Genomic DNA, 16,820 nt, shown 5'->3' with positions numbered 1-16,820 from the left:
CTGATGAGGTTCGCGGGACTTCAGTGTCAAGAAAAATTTTGTACATGGTGAAAGGGATCGAGGCAGGTAACATAAAAACCGTTTTCTGACAAACTAAAAACAAACGACGGCGTTTGGCTTTATTTAACTACTTCCTACTCTAACACGATTTGCGGGTAACATTTTAACATTAACATTTTATTTAAAATACACGTCAACCGAGTGATGGAAAATACCTGAAAAAGCTCCAATTTTGTTGTTGTCTTTTCCTATTAGCTGTTTCGACTCTTAGACAAAATGTTGTTAGTTGTCAATACATCTTACAATTTTATTGGGTCAAGTTTTGTTTTTAAGCTCGCGTACTTGTTTGGTGTTTAGAGCTGAGTCATCCGTTTTCTATGCACCTGTTCTTCACAAGATTCTGACATCAACTCACGATAATGTGACTTTACAATTGAAATGACGTTATAGTTCAGTTTGTAATACTGCGTTGCTTCCGTGCCGTAGCCGGGCTGCCCACTGTACAAACGTTTCGAGATAAGAAGAAAGATGACAGATTAATCTTCTTTTTTGAATAACATTGAATTAAGTAAGACAAAACATTGTGGGTTTCGTTAGAAAAAAAAAGTTCCTAATGTTATGAACGTATGTAATGAAGTCATAAAAAAGTACTTTAGTAGAAACAACGAATGTTAGAAAATATTTACATATAGTGCAACAAAAATTTAATTGGATGTACAGTATTATCTATATAATGTCTCAAAGAAAACTGTTTTTAATCACATCAAATAAAATTGTGATAATATAAAGTCCAAACATTACAAAAAAAAAATCGCACATCAGAAATTTCAGAATAAGATTGCACTTTTTAAAAGAAAAGGGCTAAAATTTACCTGAAGTTGAATAGTATTTTTCATACATATGAGAAATAGTCATAGTTAAACGGTTGTGGTTAAACAAAGTAAAACTCTGAAAATTTGTAGAAAAACATCTTAGTGCAATCATGTAATTTTTTGTGGGAATCTAATCCTGTCATGTTTGCATATTTCAGGCTTGTTAGATGTGAATTTGGTCCCAAACCTGGATGAATAACATAGAACAGGGGTCATCAACCTTATTGAAACTGAGCGTTTCTTCTTTCGTACTGAGTAATACGAAGGGCTACCAGTTTATGTGAAGACACCGATCATGTTAATGATTTTTCACAATAATTAAGGAACAGCTATAGTAAATATGTAAATCAAGAGTAAGATGTAATGTAAATGTATAATTGTTTGTAAAATTCATAGAAAATCACCAATGTTCTATCTCTTGTAAGCTATTTGTAGAACAGGCCTATTGGCTACTCATGTGATCTTTGGGGGCTACCTGTTGCCTGCAGGCACCACGTTGGTGACCCCTGACATAGAAGATGCATGTAGATGAGTCTACTCCCCTATGCTTTTGGTGGCTTTGTTTGTCTTGGCTTGCTCAACATGCAACCTGTTTATGAAGGGATCCAAAAAAAAATATTCATGATATATTTTCAATCTTAACCTAAAATTGATGTGCGAAAAACCATTCATATTTTTCTTATTTTTTTTTTTTTTCCTTATAACTGAAAAGAACTCATAATACGCAGACTCTTTAGTTCTCGTGCCATTGTCTGACATACTATGATGTATAGTATTGTGAGTATGTTTATAATGTAAACATAATGAGTGAGTGTGAACGCTGTCTGCCAGTCTGCACAAGCTCCAATGCTACAATTACAGCAGATGCTTTCCCTGGTTTACATTTCCAATGACCTTGTCCTTCCACCCAGCTATTGTCACGTTTCCATCGAAAATTCTCCAAAACAAATATGGATAGATGTGCATTTTCACCAATGTTCTTGTGTGCGAAGCGATTGACTTTTTGACACACGAATGTTTACAGCTTGTGTTTTTCTTTTGAAGAAGTCAAGGTTTTCCACATAGGATCAATTCAAAGGCAGACATAATAACTGATACAAAAAGAAAGAAAAAAAACACTAGGTTGAAATGTAAATAGAATATGTTTGATTTTACGAAATGAATGAATAATGTGTGTTATAGCTAAGCGGTAGAGTATTCGACTTTCATCCATAGTGTTGTGAGTTTGATCCCGACTGACTCTGTCAATGTCCTTGGTCAGACACTGTGTGAATGCTTTGAGCACCATATGGTGTGCAAAGCATGATGTAAGTCCACTCAATTTACCTAACAAGAGAAAAAAAGTATAACATTACAAGAGTCAAAAGTTCAATCATGTCCTGGTAAAATTTATTAATGTACAGTAACTAGCCATTCAAACTGTCTTTTATTATTGCCACGTAGTATCGATAATACTACTTTTTCCTTCCTCAAATTTTGACTTGAATCTACTATTAATTTTTTTTTTTACTTGTAATATTTAGACTTCACTCTTGTAAAAAATAGGCTTAACTATTGCAAAATATTGACTATCACTGTGAAATTCTCCTAATTTTTGGGCTTCATGGTTAATGAAATGTTAGACTCAATTTATTCCAGATTTCTTTCCTTGAATGTTAATATTTAATTTTCATACAAATACAAGAGGACATTTTTTAAAACTTAGACTTTGATGAAGAGTCTAAACACTTTCCAAATTGTAGATTAAAAAAGCAAAGTTGTATGTTTGTTATTGTGCTGTCAGTCATGCTAATGTTTTTGTCTTGAGGGCGTGTTTAGCCCTGCAAGTTAACATCGGCATTGACGAGTTGTCGGATTGTCAGTTTCTGGAATGCTGTCCCACAGCATTTCAAGCTATCCACCGTGTCAAATTCCTTCTCGACATTGACCCAATAGTCACCAAGGTTCTATGTTAAGTACCTGGTTCCAAACGTGCCACTGCTCATTTGTCAAGCTGATTCGTCGTTGTCATTGTAACATTCAGGATAAAATAAGAAATAAACAGAATTCCGAGAAATTCCTTGAGAACAAATGCCTTGACATACAAGCTTAATTTGCTCGATGAGCGCACTTGCATTTCAATACCTCTTTCAGAGCTGAGGTGGGCGAAGTAACAGCTGATATCTTAAAGTCTTAAATCCAGTCACTCTTACCTCAAGGTACCACTCTAAACCAAAGAGGGATTTAAAATGTAAATATGTATACACACATACATGCCTACATACACACACACACACACACACACACACACACACACACACACACACACACACACATGTGAATGGTTACTCCTCCCGCCATCATCATTGTATGTAACTGCCACAATACAATACACAAATGGTACACACTACACATAACCATAACAACTAGAAACTATCCTTAGTGTCAAATTAAAGCAACTTTCCACACAGCAATTTGCCTATGAATGTACAGGACATGTCATAGTTTTGTTCTTTTTGCCAGTTGTACTGTAGAACTAAGCAGTCCATGCTACCTCAAAAAATAAAAATAATTTTTTTTTTGTTTTTTTTTCCCCCACATACTTTTTTGCTGCTGTTGAAAATCTTACTTATCACAATTATTTCTTGGCCGAATAACATGATGGATCGATTTAGAAAATATTGGATGTCCCACCATGCTTTTTGTTTTCTGTCAGGGGACTACTTGAGCTGCTCTGACCAGTTATTAGGCCAGTAAAGCCCCTCTGTTGGGTAGAGGTGGGACAGGAGACATTCTAATTGGTCCTCGCCTGCCCCGTGAGGAGTTGTCCACCAATCGAGTTTATGTCAGGGTGAGTGTCACTTCCTCTCCCATGCTGCTGTCTGCTGCAGTCAATCAGCTTATTGTGTGTGTGAATGTGTGTCTATATGTCTGTGTGTATGTGTGCATGCCCCCCCCCCCCCCCCTTCCCTCTGTTTTCCTCGCCCAAACAGCCAGCCCACCTTCCTTTCCACTCCCATCCCCCCCCCACACACACTCACACATTTGTGCCACATGAGGCTGTGCAGTGTGTGTATGACTCAGTGGAGAAACTTATACCAGCTTGTTTGTATGTTTTCCACACGAAAGGAACATTAAGGATCATCACAGATACGTTCAAAAGCCTTCTTCTCAAGGTTTGTGTCATTGTTTTGTATTTTGAACATGAGAGTGTACTTTTTTTTTTTTTGCATTGTAACTAGTAAACCAGATGGTAGATAAGCTATTTTTTACTCACGGTATGTTTGCTGAACCCCTTCACATCCACATAGAGATGCACCAAAATGCTAATTGGCTAAACTAAGACAGAATTCAACTAACACATATGAAGGAAATATACAGGGTTTCCTAAACAGGAAACATAAGATAATTTGTTTCAGGGTGAAACTGTTGCTATCACAGATTTATTTCTATATGGAGAGGCATTATTTTAGCTATGGTAAAACATAACACAAGTGTTTAAAAAAAATTAAAAGGCCAACCCTCTCAAAATTCTTTATTAAAAAAACAACTCTGATTTGGGGTTTGGATTATGGGTTTGTAATTGTTATCCTTGTTTTAAAGAAGCACATTTCTTAAAAAAAAAGTGATTTAAGATAGCCTTTGTCAAGAAATGAAGACGCGAAGCTTCATGATAAATCCCAGTGCTTTATTGCTTGCTTTAAATACTGAACATGACTACTTAACTTTCTTAAGAGGTTTTACAATTCATTCACACGTTAGATTACAGTCATCCGAGTCACAGCGGGGCATCCACAGATGCTTTGTCAGCGTCTCACTCAGCCTCCCGGAAAGCAAAGCTAAACTTTGGTTCGTTCTAGTTTACAACGTCCATGGCAAAACTTTAGCAACTGGTGCTTTCCATTGTGCACTCAACAATAACAACAAAGCTTTGTCACCTATGGCTCCCACCTGACCCTCTCTTTTGGCTTTTCAAAGCTAAATCCCACCACACAATTGTATCAATTTCTCTATAATTGAACAGCTTTTTACAGTTCTTGAATCTTGTACGATGCTAATAAAAATGTTCTTCTTCCATTGTATTGATTTAGAGTGATCTCCATCATGGAGGTGCCCAAGATGCCTCCACCTGTGCCCTTCCCCCGCACTATATTTAATCCCAATCTTTCTTCTCTGGGCGCCATGGAGACGCTGTCTCTGAAAGAGCCCCCAAAAGAACAGGACACGCTCCAAGAGGAGTACGATTTACAGGATAATGCATTTGCAGACGATGATGAGGAGAAGAGCACAGATGCGACTTTTCCCGCCGCAGAAGCAGTGGATGAGATGGCAGAGGAGGAGATATCAGAAGAGAATAAGGCAGCGAAGGAGAAGGCGGCACAGAGGCAGCTGATGTCCATTCAGGAACTAGTGGAGTCAGAGAGGAATTACCTGAGAATGCTGCAGGTCAGCACAGTCACCATCAGGAGCAATCTGCAAAAATTAAAGGTACAGCATACCAATACGTACTGTATCAATATGAATATACTGTATATCAAATACTGTATAAGAAAGAGCTCTAACATGAAAGACTCTTGAAACGTTTTGTTTGAAACTCTAACCTTGGTATGAAACCTCAACACAAGGCCTCCGAGCTTGAAGGCAACCCCTAATCAAGGCTTGAAAGTCTAGTTTGAAGGTCGAACCCTGTTTTGATATCCTACACTTGAAGCCTTTAAAACAACTTGGAAGTTGGTGCGTAGTGTTTATTGATAATGATTTCCAATGGAGCTCTCCCAGATAGACTTTCTCCGGCTTTGCACAAACGCTTGTTCTGAGACATTTGTTTTCATCATTAAAAATAACAGGCTTCTGCTGTGTGGTTTTTCAAGAACAGATCCTGTTATCAGAAATTTGGAACTGTTTAAGTAAATTGTACTAAACATTGGAGTGACTGTCCTGCCCATAAAGCTTCTTAGATTAGTGTTGGAAATCCATACAGCTAAGAAAAGCATCTTGCCAGGTGACAGTTTTGACATGTGAATGAGTTGACCTTATCACACACCAGCGACTTAGATGATTTTTGCTGCCAATCCATCGTGAATTTTAATCATGGTGGAGCTAAAGAAAGGCAACATAACACATGATGTAGTTGCTAGTCAACCCTGTGAGTAGGAAATCAAAATGAAGAACTGGCGCTGTTCAAACTGAACTATCATTCAGGATTTATAGCTAGTGAAATGTGACAGTTAAGAGGGACCACAAAGATGGATAAATCTATGCTTATAAAATGAGTAAGGAAGGAAATAAACATTGCGAATGATGAAGAATGGCCTCATTGATACAATGTTGCCATTGTGCAGCATTGTTACATGCTCAAGTTGCATTCTTGCTTTCAGACCATGGTACAAATTGTTCGGTGTCTCATTGGTGAGTGTGCCTACTGTTGCCACATCAGACTTACTCAACAGATATGGCCCACAATTTTTCTTATGACATGTCAGTATCATTGAAAGTACAGCTTATATTTGTTAACCTGTGTAACCAAAAAAACGGTGTAAGTGTACATATGGCAAACATTTGGGAGATGTCTGGTGAGAGGCAGTGTGTTACATAACCAGTACAGCTAGTGAAAAAAAATCAGATTCATAATCCAGGAGTATGAACTACGAAAATTCCCCAAAGTGGCACCTTCAGACCAAAATGGAAATTTTCCTTGGGGGGTGCTATTGAGTCACTTAAAAAATAAATAAATAAAAGAAATGAAACATACTTGTACGTTTTGCAATTTTCTTTGCTTTTGATACAGGTAAGCCCTCTGAAAGTAATTTAAATAACCAGAGCCCATAAAGGCCAACTTCAAATCAAAATGACCGTTTGCCTGCTTGTCTTGCTCAATGTATACTGTATACCAAAGTGGTGTTGCAAGGTCATTTTTCTTGGGTTGGCAGTGGAAGTGGGGTGTCCATATCTCTAGGTTATTGCTGTCAGTAGCAAGTTAACAATATGACTAGAAGAATGTTCAGGGTGGTTAGCATTTCAAATGCCTCTAGAATCCACCATGTCAGAACTCATGACTAAAGTACGACCTATTCTGCTGCTTACACTCATGACCAATTTTGTGTGTGTCTTTTTTTGTCATGTGTTGGTCACAGCCTTCATTGGCTAACCTGGACAGCATGTTCCTGTATATAGAGGATGTGATGAGCGTGTCTAGTCGGCTCCTCAGTCTGCTAGATCAGAACCAGCTCCAGTTTGAGGATCCTCTCTTCCTGGAGGCGCTATGTAAGTGGGAGCTCCACAGCCTCCTCTTCTTTGCGATTTATGTTCAAACTTCCTGCCAAGAAAGAGGCTGCTTTTGGAAGCATTGAAGATTTATTTCCCTTGAAAGTGAAACATCCTAGTTTAGGGCATTTCTAACAATGTGCGGATTTCAAAATCGCAAAGTCTTATTTGACTTTCCAACAGGTAATTCATTCCTCAGCCTGTCCTCTGATATTGAGGCGGCCTACAAGGAATACCTGGCCAATTATAACCGCATCACCGTGTTGGAGAACTCCTATAAACAGAAGGAGGCCCTGTGGGACCAGATTGTCCAAGTCATCAAGACATCAGCGTAGGTTTTTAAATGTACACAAACCAACAAAAGGTTTCTGGCTCCCTGCCATCTTATATGTGATTCCACAGGCCTGAGGTGAATGCCAGCTCTCTGAGTTTCTTCTTGGTGATGCCCGTGCAGCGCATCGCCCGCTACCCGCTCCTCTTCCAAACAATTCAGAAGCACACCGACACAGGACACCCGGCCTATGCACTGCTGGAAAAGACGGCATACAACTCCATTGCCATAAACTGCCGCATCAACGAGTACAAGCGCTTCCGGGAAGTTGGTGAGAAGCGCAAAAAAAACTCTCACCAGATCTGAGATCAGCCTACAGAGATGAATTGGAGCTCTTTGTTTGTGCCTGGCATCCTCACAGCTGACAAGTACAAGAAGAGTGAGACACTGAGCATCATGGACAAAATTAACCGCTTGAGTTCACACAGCATTGCTAAGAAAACCGCCAGGATCGGACAATTCTTCAAACATGAGACCGGCATGGTTCCCAAGGTAACACACAAGTCTCACTCACATACTAAAGACACACTATTTAGGTGAAGATAATAACACTGACACACAATCAATCTCGTACTGTACATGTTTACCTTTAAAAGATGGAAAATATGAGTTACAGTTTCCCTCGTGTTATTAAAATATTTATTGAATTATACTAAATCAGATATTTTTATTGGTTATTTATTTGAAATTTTCAGCACGTAATCACTGATTTTTAGTTATTATTTGTTTCTTAATTCTTCATTCTGGTCTGCCAAAGAAAATAGTTGGGCACCAGTGTGAAAGTATTGTCGAAAGTCATGTTATGTATTTTATTTAAAAAATGTGTAGCATAGTTTTTTTTGTTTGTTTGTTTTTTAATATCAAATTGCCATTTGAATTGTGCCACATACTGTAAATGTTCCCTTTGCAGTTAGTGGATGAGGAGTTTGATGCACTGGAAGGCTTCTTTTATGTTCTTGAGCACGGCATCTTGCAACTACTGGAGAACGTGGAGCTCTATCTCAATCACCTCCAGGTAGCTACACCTTGCATGATCAACTTAATAATGGAAGAACTTGACTTGCATGAGTGTTTGTGATCATTGCTTTCGTATTTGTGTGGTCATCAGACTTACCTGGTCTGCAAAACGGAGGAATTTGATCTGGACATGGATGGTGAGAAGACTCCCATTTGCTATAAAGAGATCACCACTGGCCTGAGACAGTGGATCCTACCTGAATTTGTGAGTTATCAGTCAGCATCCACTAAAACCACTTTAATATTGTTGATTGATGTTTTAACTATTTACCTTGCAGGAAAAGAGGATGAGGACGTTGATCCACAAACCTTTGTGTGCACTTTGTGACCTCCTGCGTGGCCCAAGGAATCTTATCCGTAAGAGGCTGCACAAGTTGCTTGACTACGAACTGATCGAGGCCAAGCCTTCCCTAAGCTACGAAGAGCAGGCCATTGCCAACACTTATAGGTAAGGGCTGGTATAGCTCAGTGCACTGAATGTTATAGATAAGGACTGGTTTAGCTCAGTGCACTGAATTTCTTTTTGTCAACTATATGCAATTACAGAAAAACAATTTGATTTAGTAGGGTTGGGCAAAAACTCAATATGTTTCCCAATGGACACGTGATCAGTATCGATAGAAATTACACTGGATAAAATCTTCCTCCCCAAAAAAGAGACAAAAAACCCCCCCTGAACTTGGCACTCTCCGTGTTTTAGTTAGATGCTACAATCTGGTGTTGGATTTGTGCCACAATTGAAAACCTGTAAGAGGAGATTTTGAGCATAAAAGTGTTTTCGATCAAGCTGAGTCACTAGGTGCTCCTCTGCCAAGTGCTAACCGAAAGAAGTGCACACACACTTGCTCTTTTTAAAGATGACACTTTTTAAAAATGAATTTTTAACACGCTAACTCCACGATTACAATCAGGTACAGTGGAACAATTTAAGTAACATGTCCTGTGCCAATAATGAGCCCGCTAACAAATTAAAGAAGAACTATGATGTCTGCTCAATAAATCAGTAAAGTATGTACTTGAACTTAAAAAGAATATTAGTTATCTCATGGCTCGAAATAAACGGTTTATGTTGTTTGCGACGTAGGATTTGGACTTTGTACCTCATCTAAACACATGGAATCAAGAATTATTAGCAAGTCGACGGTCCCAAATAGTTTTTGAACAAGTTACAAAAAGCATATGCCAGCCCAACAACAATTCTGACGGAGTTGGATCCCGCCCTCATTGTCTCCTGCAGCCTGTTCAGTCTGGTTTTATATGTTGCATATGCATATGTTGCTTTGTTAGTGTTGGAACTAAAAATAGGTAGAAAAAAACCCCACACGCATTCAACACACGCTTAATTGTGCTTCCCCCTCCACCGTGATGGGTTTTCCCACAAGTGCACAGTTTATCAAACCCTGCTGAGCCTAACTGAGTGTTCTGCCCCACAATGAGTTGACAGAATCCCTGTGTCTTTGTGCCTTGGTCATTGAGACATTTTTTTTGATAGACATCCCTACTAAACTTCATTTTGCAAGGTGAACTGGCAAGGATGAGTCCATATTTGAAGGACATGCTGAAAATAGCACAAATGACCATGAAATTTTGGCGTCAAACCAAAATTGTAGATGTCCTGTGTCATTTCGGTCATGTATTCTTGAGGCTTTCTTTAGGCATGCCTGTCAAATTCCATGTTGCTTAGTGGTCCTAACAGAGGTGGTATGGTGCTCCTAATCCAGGACAATAAACACGTTGCTGCTTAACGAGCTTCCCAAATTTAATGGATTGGCGCTGCAGATGATCTGGAGCATGCTGGGAACATTCAGCTGCCTACACAAAGACCTTGCTTCTGACTTGAAGCAGCTTTTACAGAGCTTTGGCCAACAGGTATTTGCCCCGGATGTTAGTTATTCCCATTTATGGCCGTTTTTGACCTGCCCAAAGCATACTTTTCATCTCCTCTCAGCTTCCTCACAGCTATTTAGACACTGGTGCATTCTGGGAGTGGGCTGAGACCGCGGTTCTTGAAGGGGCAAGGAAGCTGGAAACTTTGGGTCAAAGTGTGGAGGAGACATTATTGAGGCCCACCTCTCTGGTATGTACACGAACAGATTTTTGTATCTGCTTCATTAGCTTACTTGTGTTAGCCAACCTGCTACTATCTACTCCTGCGAGGCCAAAATGTTTGGAAATTTTCATCTTCAATTTGGTAAACGTTCAGTTTGGAATACTAGTAAGCACGGAGTTTTACACATTTACAAAATAATTCATAGATTATACATGGTGATTAAAATGCCACTGAATAAAGTCATTATCTAAGTTAAAGCTGATTTGAGAACCATGTCAATAAAAGCCATGTGAAAAATAAGGACAAAAAAACTGTCAAATAAAAAATAAAACAAGTTAAAAAACTAAGCCAGACAACAAATCAAGACAAGAACCACCTGAAAACAAATATTTTGACAAAAAAAGAAAAAACAAGCTTGACAGATTAAAAGTACTACATTGAAAACTGCTTCCTTTGTAGTACGTAGGAGACTGTTGCAGTAGGAAGTGTAAATATAAAGCCTAAATCATATTGCTTGAAAGCGTGTTGGCAACAGCACCCAAACAAGACTGGTTTGTCTTTCTGCGCCATCTCTGTACTATTGACTCACATGCTCAGCAAGACAGACTGGGTGACATCATAAGTAACATTTTTTTCTCCATTTTTCCCATCTGGTTTGATAGCCCCCAAACTCTTCCTCGCAGCAGCGACTCCAGCAGTTGACAAGCAAGCACAGCTCTGACAAAATATACCAGGTGGTGAGCGCCGTTGTGGGCAGCCGAGACCTGGACCTCAACCTTGCCAAGGGAGAGCTAGTGGCCGTCATCAACCAGGCAGACACCCGCGGAAACAAACGCAGGTGGCTTGTGGATGCCGGAGGTGTGTAATTTAGTGCCATCGGGACGGATAATAAAGCATACCATACCTCATACCCACAGCTAATGTAGGGAGAGTTCAATTTAGTCTCTTTTATGTTTAGGAGTTAAACGAACGATTCTCCTTGATAGCAACACAGTAATATAGCTTACTGACGCCATCTGGTGGGCATCTGTGAGTGATGGAAGACAGTGACACCCAAAGTGTGTTGCTTATATCCAGTTGACTCTGTTGTTTTGTTTTTGTTGCGGTCATTGCAAAAAAATAGAAAGTAGTGCTTTGGCTAGAAAGTAGTGCTCAAACTTCTGTCACGATTAATCATTATTTCATGTCGTACTCCTTTAAGGTTGTAGGCTCTTCTCCTGTCTCTTCACTGACATTTTTCAAAAGCCGTCTTACTTACTTTGCTATGCACACAAAGAGAAACAACCATTCACATTCACACTTAACGATTTAGCGTGCCCACTATACCTACTATGCATGTTTTTGCATGGCACTCGGAGAAAATCCATACAAGCATGGTTGAAAAATGCAAACCCCACTCAGGAAGGCTGGCGCTGGAAGCCAACCTACGATCTCCACATGTGAGGCGGACGTGCTAACCAGTATGCCCACCGTATTGCTTAACCCTACCCCCAACTTTCTACTTTAGAAGACACGGAGGACAATAAAACAAAACAATATAATAATAAAAATATTAAACACTGTATAACAATAAATATATTTTAGTCAGTGAAAAACAAATTAAAAGACTTCCCTCGCTCAGAACCCTTTCAAAATTAGTTAATGTAGTAAAAAGAAGCTAGAACCAGAAACTTCCACTCCGGTTGTATCAAGCTGTACCTTACCAACTGAAATGTGTGTTTTGTGACCTGCAGGCAGGCGAGGCTATGCACCAGCCTCCAAGTTGATCCGCTATCACCAGGCAGAACAGGAGCCACCACCCTCACCTCATCTGGGCCTTCCACAGGGCACGGGTGTCGTTAGGAGACATTCGGACACGACAGAGCTCCATCACAGGACCACAACATTGGCTGGAATCGGTTTCAGCCAACCATGCTTCCAGGTGATCATGCTCAACCTCTAATACATACATGGAATGTGAATGGCTACTTAAAAAAACCTTCTTTCTGCCCTTTCTGACTGCATGTCAAAATGAGTGAATGTTCAGGTGACCACCTCTAGGCGTCCCTGAGCCTTCTCACAATTTGAGGCCACGTGACCGGGAGAATGACGATATAGAGTTCATTTCAGTCAACAAGGCTCGTGATTCATCTTCAAATGCATTGTGAGGATGAAAATAACATTTTTGAGGTTGTTTGGTAAAGTAGCAGACAGATGCTCAACAAAATGCAATATACGTGTTACTTCATGAAGTGATCGCTGCAAGGTAAAGACTTTGTAAGACACGGAGATGGACGACGAAAGATGGGAAGGGTACTTTGTCACTGGCGTATTGCTCATGAGCTTACCAATGTGTATGTGCACCTGTGGGTCACTTGAAGATCCATGTTTTAAAAAAAAAAAAATATAGATATGTAAAGAAGTCATCTAAAATGAGAGGGGAAAGCATTTAAAAGTTGAAAACGAATCAGGAAAAAAGGCCCAAAAATTGGATGAGTAAAATCAAAATTCAAAAAGACTCAAAAAAATGATAAAAAGAAAAAAAAACAAGGACAAAAATCCACAGCAGGCAATTCGTAATTCAGGACTAATGACGACAAGTCAATATCTACTTCCAAAAACAACTAATAACTATGAAGACAATTCATAATAAAATCCGAAAACAACAATGATCATAAAACCTAAGTCTAAGGTAAGAAACATTATAAAGTAAGTTAAAAAACAGACATACCAAAAACAAAAACTATTTTAAAAAAAATCAACAATCCAGTCGACAAAATCAAATGAAGCATGACAAGAACCTGTCAGAAAATATTTTCAAAAATCAAGCCGCAATAGTGAAAAACCATTATACGTCAAACCCAAGTTTAAAATCTAATAAATCAGATGAAGAGGCAAGTTGAAAAAGAAAAAGCAGGTCACTACAAGGTGACACCGAGCTGAGTACATAATTCTGCCAGGCTACTGTATCGTCAGCACATTTCTCATTTGCAAGTGTGTGTGTGCGTGCAGGTTAAAAGTTGCAATGGATATGGAGTAGTCAGAGATTTACAGTACGTCCCCGTATAGCGCAAGATCCCTGTTGCTCTGAAATGTAAGCTTTGCAGACATTGAGGGACGCTTGATCAGCGGCTGTTTGACCCCTGCACAGTCTAATCTAACATATTCCCGCCAGCCTGGCGCATAAAAAAAAAAAAAAACACAAATAAATGACACTTTTTTGCGTGTGTGTATCTCCAGGTATTTGCGGCATATGGCTTCACCGCACGAGGGAACCATGAGGTTTCTGTGTCGGCAGGTGAGCCGGTGCGCGTCCTAGAGCCTCACGACAAGCGGGGCAACCGCGAATGGAGCCTGGTGGAAGTACGAGACCGGCAGAGGGGCTACGTGCCCTCCAATTACCTTGCCGTGGCACCCCTCGCAGGAATGCCGGCCACTCGCCAGCCATCTTGCTAGTGCATCCTTTGCAGTGGTTCCCATGTGTAAGGTTAGTCGATCTCCTCAACTATGAAGATGCAGAGGCTTGGAAAAGGCATTCTCCCCCAAAAAATAAAAACAAAAAACTTCATGCAACATGTAGAACCATGTCCAGAAAAAGGTAAAAAAAAAAAGGTCAAAAACAGTACAATAAAGTCAAAATATAAACAATGAAATAATTCAAAGCCCCAACCAAGACAATGCTAGTCAAAATACGAGTGGAATGTTGAGGTTTGTTTTTTAATTTGATCTTTGACAGTTTTAGGCTAATCCTTTAATTGGTTTTAACATGCCTTTGTGTTTTTTTAATGTTTTTGTCTTTGTTTTTGACTAGTTAACATTTTGTTTTTAACTGGTTCTTGACTTTGTTGCTTCTGGACTAGTTTTCGTTTTTCTATTTCATCTTGATTGTAATTTGACTAGATTTTTGACAAGCAGAAAGAGTCTCAGCAAAGATGACATACCTCCACATATCCCACGCTCAGCGGAGAGTTAGATATATTTGGTGGGATGTAGGTGTAATTTTAACTAGCTCATGGTGTCACTGCATTGACAATGAAGGACCTGATGCTATTTGCTGCCATAGCAGTGGCCTGACAGTAGAAGTTTGGCAAACTGAATGAGAAAAACATTGCAGTTTTTTGCTTTCTCTGTGCATTTTGTCTTTGTTTTATTTTCGCTTTATTTTTTTAATAGAGGACCTTTATTTTTTTCCTTTTATTGCACTACTGCACAAAAGAAGTGTCAACATTCTGTAGGACTGAAATTGTAATGATCGTGGTGCCTTGAGATATCTGAATTACCTGACAAGTTTTTTGACATATTTGTTCAGTAGACGTAAACTTGGTCTGGATGGCCAACCCATCATTAAGAGGCTTCAAGCCCTTAATGCCATCCCCAGTTGAAGCTTACTGTCAAATTAAACATAAAACAAATACATTTGTTCATTTAAATTAAGTAAATTAAGTCCATTTACCTAAATGCTAATAAACCATTGATACACAAACAATATTTGAAAACTAATGAGGGGTGCAACACCAGTAGGCAGATAATATGACAATCCTCAGGTGTATCGTGAAAAAGATTGTTTAAAATGAATCCTCAAGGGGATTTTATATATGAGTTTACAAAAAATGAAGACAGTGTCGCTTATATAAAAGTTTAGTGAAACCTAGGGCTTTTAAAAGGTGTACTTTCAAGTGTACTATCAATCTGACACATAATGTCTATTAAAAACACTACCTATAACCATTTGATAGATGCGTCTGTTGCTACTGAGTCCATTTGACTTAACGTGACATCTGATTTAATGTCTTGGATTACTGAACTGCAGAAATGCTTTGGTTTGTTCAGCACATGTACAAAATTTACTTTGAACAAAAAGTTGAAATTACTACTTAACATGTTGACACTTGCGGGTCACTAGGCAGACTTCACAATATGTCAATTTCCAGTCCCCAAAGCTTGACTAGAGTATTACCTTTCCACCAGTAGAGGATGCTAATAAACTCTAAACTGCCAAGAGGAGTTTGAAAACAATACTTTACAGTTTGACCCAAACTGTATGTGTGTGTCTCTTTCTCTATATATATTTGTGTGGGAATGTGTGTGACACTGTAGATGAAAAATGAAAATAACACTGAAAATAACACTGTCAGAACCCCGGGCAGGTCGTTCTCTTAACTTCTGAATGCTCTGGCAGATTTCACGGTACCTGACAACACTGGCTAAAGTTTGACTGGATAACCAACTTTTTAAATGGAAAAACTCAAGTATATAGCACTGGGAAAAAAGCTCAGTTAATGTCATGCACAGAACAAATCAGGGAGAATATTTTTATTTGAAATTATATTTATGAAAAATATGTTTAGGCCAGCAGGAAAGGTGTTGCTGGCCAACCGCTTGAATACTTTACTATATTGTATATAACAAACACCATTACAAAGTGCTTTTCCCTCGTAAAAAAAAAAAGCCATTTGGGGTTATTTTGTGGATTCATATGAATTAATGACATTTTTATCAATTTGATGATTTTAGAGTTTTTGTGTTTGAGTGTGTTTTCAAAACAAATTAGTTTTGTGTCCTTCAGCCACTGTAGAAATGAACCTTAGAAATGAATTAGCAAGAATGCCAATAATTCAAGTAAACATTTTTTTGCATAATAGAAATAAATAGAATGACAGAAAATATTCCTTAGAGTAAAAAAAACATGTCACGTGTCATGCGTGAATTTATGTGTCATTTAAATGATGCAGTTCCTCCTTCCCAAGGTAATTTTGACCTAAGTGCCACCTTACACAATCGAAACACACCCCAAAGAAATAAAAAAATAATCACCAATATGAAATGTGTTCATATATTGCAAATGATATCAATACTTTCTGATACACGCCGGGAATATAAAAAGCATTACGTGTGCAACATTGTACAGTTTGTGAGTTTGTGGGCAGTATTAACACAAAAGTGTACAATTATGCTCTACTTCTTTATATATATTTTTTTATTATTTTCTTTTATTTTCTCTTTTTTTTTTAAAAACTATTTTGTGTGATGATTAACTTATGGAAGACATTGCAAGTGTCCATCTCGTTGAATGTTGCTGTAGACCAGTGCTAAAGAAACTACAATAAAGCCCCAAAGTCTAAACTGATTTCACACTCTTTTTGTCTATATTTTATTTTATCTAAAAGCCTTTAAAACTGTTTAATAAATGTTCTTTACCTGCAATGCACGTCTCTGTTCAGTGAACTTGCATGATGCCATTTTGCCATGCAGTCAACATGTAAACTCAAGAGGCATACACTACTACAAGCCACATTTTATTTACTACATTCCAACCGGCGTTTGGCAT

The 16,820-nt window shown here is 38.7% G+C and overlaps 1 protein-coding gene across 4 annotated transcripts; it reads left to right on the top strand.

Moving 5' to 3' along the window:
- The first annotated feature begins 12 nt into the window (after window positions 1–12).
- Window positions 13–16,619, top strand: arhgef37 (Rho guanine nucleotide exchange factor 37). 4 transcript variants are annotated; one of them, XM_088432236.1, is made up of 16 exons: window positions 13–66; window positions 3,568–3,702; window positions 3,981–4,027; window positions 4,943–5,339; window positions 6,986–7,115; window positions 7,299–7,446; window positions 7,518–7,717; window positions 7,808–7,938; window positions 8,357–8,461; window positions 8,555–8,668; window positions 8,742–8,911; window positions 10,185–10,332; window positions 10,412–10,540; window positions 11,176–11,371; window positions 12,247–12,434; window positions 13,733–16,619. In XM_088432236.1, the coding sequence occupies exons 4-16, from the start codon at window positions 4,956–4,958 to the stop codon at window positions 13,946–13,948; spliced, it is 2,259 nt and encodes a 752-aa protein (XP_088288362.1). In that variant the 5' UTR covers window positions 13–66; window positions 3,568–3,702; window positions 3,981–4,027; window positions 4,943–4,955; the 3' UTR covers window positions 13,949–16,619. The 4 variants fall into 4 exon arrangements, with proteins under 4 accessions (XP_088288362.1, XP_088288361.1, XP_088288360.1 ...); XM_088432235.1 differs by having other exon boundaries at window positions 3,845–4,027; XM_088432234.1 differs by lacking the exon at window positions 3,981–4,027.
- The last annotated feature ends 201 nt before the right edge of the window (window positions 16,620–16,820 follow it).

Source organism: Hippichthys cyanospilos, chromosome 13, assembly GCF_059441005.1.
Source record: "Hippichthys cyanospilos isolate Australia breed blue-spotted pipefish chromosome 13, RoL_Hcya_1.0, whole genome shotgun sequence".
In the NCBI taxonomy this organism is placed as follows: domain Eukaryota; kingdom Metazoa; phylum Chordata; class Actinopteri; order Syngnathiformes; family Syngnathidae; genus Hippichthys; species Hippichthys cyanospilos.
This window is presented reverse-complemented; position numbering and strand designations above follow the sequence as displayed.